The sequence below is a fragment of the Anopheles merus genome, chromosome 2R (genome assembly GCF_017562075.2).
Source record: "Anopheles merus strain MAF chromosome 2R, AmerM5.1, whole genome shotgun sequence".
NCBI lineage: Eukaryota > Metazoa > Arthropoda > Insecta > Diptera > Culicidae > Anopheles > Anopheles merus.
The window spans coordinates 7,059,050-7,064,049 of record NC_054082.1 but is presented as its reverse complement, the minus strand read 5'-3'; the positions used below and the strand labels follow the sequence as shown (position 1 = coordinate 7,064,049).

General features: G+C 63.2%; 1 protein-coding gene across 3 annotated transcripts in view; it reads left to right on the top strand.

Annotated features, from left to right (window-relative positions):
- Nucleotides 1-5,000, top strand: part of LOC121601320 (twitchin) — a 36,603-nt gene that overhangs the window by 28,803 nt on the left and 2,800 nt on the right. For all 3 annotated transcript variants that reach the window (XM_041930152.1, XM_041930148.1, XM_041930139.1), the window contains one exon: nt 1-5,000. This exon is cut by the window's left edge and continues 5,600 nt beyond it; it is cut by the window's right edge and continues 1,379 nt beyond it. In XM_041930152.1, coding sequence (XP_041786086.1) covers nt 1-5,000 — 5,000 coding nt within the window.

The following is a 5,000-nucleotide window of genomic DNA, read 5'->3' as shown; positions in this document are numbered from 1 at the left end:
CCGATCACCGCGTCGCACCAGCGCAAGCGCCCGAACCAGCCGGACCCGCCGTCGATCGACAAGATCACGCGCAACAGCGTCAACCTGTCGTGGCGCACGCTGCGTCGCGACGCGAAGGAGAAGATCCGGGGCTACATCGTGCAGTACCGCGTGAAGGACGACGAGAAGTGGGTCGATGCGAACGCACCGACCGAGCTGATCGCGGACCAGGCGTACCGGGTGGAGAATCTGGAGGAGGGCAAGGAGTACCAGTTCCGGCTGATTGCGGTGAACGAGATTGGCCAGTCGGAACCGTCCCGGCCGAGCATCACGGTCACGCTGGCCGAGCAGCCGAACAAGCCGATGATGGATCTGAGCAACGTGCGCGACATTACGGTGCGGGCGGGCGAAGACTTCAACATTCACGTGCCGTACACGGCGTTCCCGAAACCGGTCGCGACCTGGTTCGTGAACGAGGAGCTGCTGGACGACCGGGACAAGCGGTTCCACACGCAGCTGACGGAGGAGGCGGCCAGCATCGTGGTGGTGAAGAGTGTCCGCGCGGACACGAAGCAGTACCGGCTGATGCTGAAGAACCCGTCCGGCTACGACATCGCGACGTGCAACGTGAAGGTGCTGGACCGCCCGAGCAGGCCGGAGAACATTGGCGTGGAGTCGTACGGTGGCGAGCATCTGGTGCTCTGCTGGAACGCGCCGCTGGACGACGGAGGTTCGCCAGTGACGAACTACGTGGTGGAGAAGAAGGACAAGAGCTCGAACGCGTGGACGAAGGTGAGCAGCTACTGCACGACGACGTACCTGAAGATTCGCAACCTGCGCCTGAACCAGCTGTACGATTTCCGCGTGTACGCCGAGAACAAGTACGGCCTGTCCGAGCCGGCCCAGGCCGACTCGATCGTCGCGAAGCATCCGTTCGATCCGCCGTCGCAGCCGGGCACGCCGAGCCGCGTCGAGACGACGGAGGACACGATCACGATCACCTGGACGAAGCCGGCCAGCAACGGTGGCTCGCCGGTGACGCACTACATCGTGGAGAAGAAGCTGGCGACCGAGGGCCACTGGTCGAAGGTGCAGCAGGGCACGCTCAAGGACCTGATGTGCAAGGTGTCGGGCCTGTCGGAGAACCACGAGTACGTGTTCCGGGTGGCGGCCGTGAATGCGGCCGGCACCAGCCCGTTCAGCAACCCGTCCGATCCGATCATGGTGAGTGCGGCGTTCACCGCGCCCAAGATCACGTCCGACATCGGCATGCGCGACATACTGGTGATTGCGCGCGATCCGTTCAAGATCATCGTGCCGTACACGGCGACGCCCAAGCCGGACGCCATCTGGATGGTGAACGGCAACGAGGTGTCGCGCAACGACCGCATCGAGCTGTCGATCAACGACACGGAGGCGATCTTCAAGAACGACAACTCGAAGCGCATCGACTCGGGCAGCTACACGATCCATCTGGTGAACTGCGTCGGCAAGGATACGGCCTCGTGCCGCGTGCTGGTGGTGGACAAACCGTCGCCCCCGATCGGCCCGCTGGAGGTGTCGGAGATTACGCCCGAGTCGTGCACGCTGTCGTGGAAGACGCCGCTGGACGACGGTGGCAGCCCGATCACGAACTACATCGTGGAGCGGTACGAGCCGCTCGGTTACTGGACGAAGGCGAGCAGCTTCGTGCGCAGCACGCACTACGACAACATGGGCATGGAGGCGAACAAGCCGTACAACTTCCGCGTGCGGGCCGAGAACCAGTACGGCGTGAGCGATCCGCTGATACTGGAGGAGCCGATCGTGGCGCGCTATCCGTTCACCGTGCCGGATCCGCCGAACCCGCCGCGCGTCTCGGACTGGGACGCGAACTACGTCACCGTGACGTGGGAGCGCCCGCTGATGGACGGTGGGTCGCGCATCCAGGGCTACCGGTTCGAGTACCGGGACGTGCTGGAGGGCACCTGGATTACGAACAACTTCCTGATCAAGGACAACAGCTACCAGGTGTACAATCTGCTGCCGGGCCGCGAGTACGAGTTCCGCGTGCGGGCCCAGAACGCTGCCGGGGTGAGCAAACCGTCCGCCTCGTCGAAGAAGTTCAAGATCCACGGCAAGATCACGCCACCGACGGCGCCGGGAGCGCCGGCCGTCGTGAAGGTGGGCAAGAGCTTCGTCGATCTCAGCTGGACGCCGCCGGCGAGCGATGGTGGCTCCAGGATTCTGGGCTACTACGTGGAGCGTCGCGACATTGGCGGCGCCCGGTGGGTGAAGTGCAACGAGAGCAACATCCCGGTGACGGAGATGACGGTGACGAACCTGATCGAGGGCGGGGTGTACGAGTTCCGCGTGTACGCCGTGAACAACTACGGCGTGTCGCCGCCGTCGGCCGAGACGCGCTCGGTGCGCATCGGCGAGCAGCTCAACACGGAAAAGCCGGAATGGGTCAAGCGGCTGAAGTTCAACCTGGTGCCGCTGGGCAAGTCGGTGGAGCTGACGTGCGAGGCGCACGGAAAGCCCGAACCGACCTGCCGCTGGTTGCGCAACGGCAAGGAGATCACGCACGGCGGACAGTACGCGCTGGAGAGCAAGAACGGCGTGTTCTCGCTGCACATTTCCAACGTGACGTACAGGGACGAGGGCGACTACACCTGCGAGGCACTGAACTTTGTCGGTGTGATCCACACGACCGGTGCGCTCAAGATCGGTGTACCGCCGAAGCTGGTCAACATCCCGTCCGATGTGTATCTGGTGAAGGGCGACAATGCGAAGATCAAGCTCGGCTTCCACGGCGACCAGCCGATGGAGGTTAACATCTCGAAGGATCGCGAGAAGCTGGTGGAGACGGAGCACATCAAGTACACCGTGTTCGACGACTACGCCGTCATCTACATCCGCGACGTGCTGGACACGGACAAGGGTGTGTATCTGGTGAACTTCAAGAACGACAGCGGTAGCGTGTCGTGCAACGTGAACGTGCACGTTACCGGCCTGCCTGGACCACCGACCGGCCCACTGCTGGTCAGCCACGTCACCAAGAACATGTGCACGGTGTCGTGGAAGCCGCCGGCGCACGACGGTGGCCGCAAGGTCACGCACTACATTGTGGAGCGCCGCGACATCAAGTCGCAGCACTGGCTGATCGTGTCGAACTACGTGAAGGAGTCGCAGCTCATCATCAAGGGCCTGATCGAGGGCTCGGAGTACCTGTTCCGCGTGTCGGCCGTCAACGAGAACGGCATCGGCCCAGCGCTGGAGGGCGTTGATCCGATCAAGGCGCGCGGCCCGTACGACCTGCCGTCGGCACCGGGCGTACCGATCATCCACGAGGTGGGCGGCGACTTCGTCAACCTCGAGTGGGAGAAACCGGTGTCGGACGGTGGCGCCCGCATCCAGGGCTACTGGATCGAGAAGCGCGAACAGGACACGGACACGTGGCAGCGCGTCAACACGACGCTGTGCGTGATCTGCACGATCAACTGTGCCAATCTGGTGGAGGGCCGCCACTACGAGTTCCGCGTAGCGGCCCAGAACGAGATCGGCGTGTCGGAGTTCTCGAAGGCGTCGCAGCTGGTGAAGGTGGAGGATCCGGATGTGGTGAAGCCGCCGGAGGTCGTGAAGCCGCTCAACACGCTGACCTGCGTGCAGAACCGTGGCGTCGAGTTCGTGTGCAAGATTACGGGCGTCCCGCGGCCACGCATTACCTGGCACAAGGGGGCGCGCGAGATCTGTTCGGGCTCGCGGTACCACATGTACAGCGACGGCGACACGCACCATCTGGCCATCAACGACGTGTTCGGGGAGGATGCGGACGAGTACACGTGCCGTGCGGCGAACCGGGGCGGCGTGCGCTCGACCAAGGCGTCGCTGATCATCAAGTCGCCGCCGAAGCTGAACGTGCCGCCGCGCTTCCGCGACACCGCGTTCTTCGACAATGGCGAGAACATCGAGATCAAGATTCCGTTCACCGGCTTCCCGAAACCGCGCTGCCACTGGACGCTCAAGGGCGAGCAGATCGAGTCGGGCAGCCACTACCACATCGAGACGCGCGAGCGCCACACGGTGCTGACGATCCGCGACGGCTCGCAGCTGGACTCGGGCACGTACACGATCACGATCGAGAACGAGCTGGGCCAGGACACGGCCGACATCAAGATCCAGATCAGCGACCGGCCGGACAAGCCGCGCAACCTGACGATCGACCAGATCGGGCTGGACCACGTGACGCTGAGCTGGCTGCCGCCGTCCTGGGACGGTGGTGCCAGCATCACCAACTACATCGTGGAGAAGCGCGAGGTGCCCCTGTCCACTTGGATTCGGGCTGGTACTACGCGCTTCAATCAGCTGATCATACCGCACCTGTCGCCGGGCCACCAGTACGAGTTCCGCGTGTTCGCCGAGAACGTGTACGGCCGGTCGGAACCGTCCGACCAGACGGAGCTGATCAGCCTGAAGGATCTCGGCATCAAGCCGGCCAAGCGCGTCAAGTACGAGCTGGACGAGCACGGCAAGCCGAAGCGGCAGGGCAAGAAGGAGGCCATCTCCGACTACGACGACTACGTGTTCGACGTGTACTCCAAGTACCATCCGAAGCCGGTCGAGATCTCGAACAAGTGCGTGTACGACCAGTACGAAATACTGGAGGAGATCGGCACGGGCGCGTTCGGTGTGGTGCACCGGTGCCGCGAGCGCAAGACGGGCAACGTGTTCGCTGCCAAGTTTATCCCGGTGTCGACGAACGCGGAGCGGGAGCTGATTCGTCGCGAGATCGACATCATGAACCAGCTGCACCACCGCAAGCTGATCTATCTGCACGACGCGTTCGAGGACGAGGATGAGATGGTGCTAATCTACGAGTTCCTGTCGGGCGGCGAGCTGTTCGAGCGCATCACCACGGAGGGATACCGGATGTGCGAGCAGGAGATCATCGAGTACATGAAGCAGATCTGCGAAGCGGTCAAGTACATGCACGAGCGCAACATCATTCATCTGGACATCAAGCCGGAGAACGTGATGTG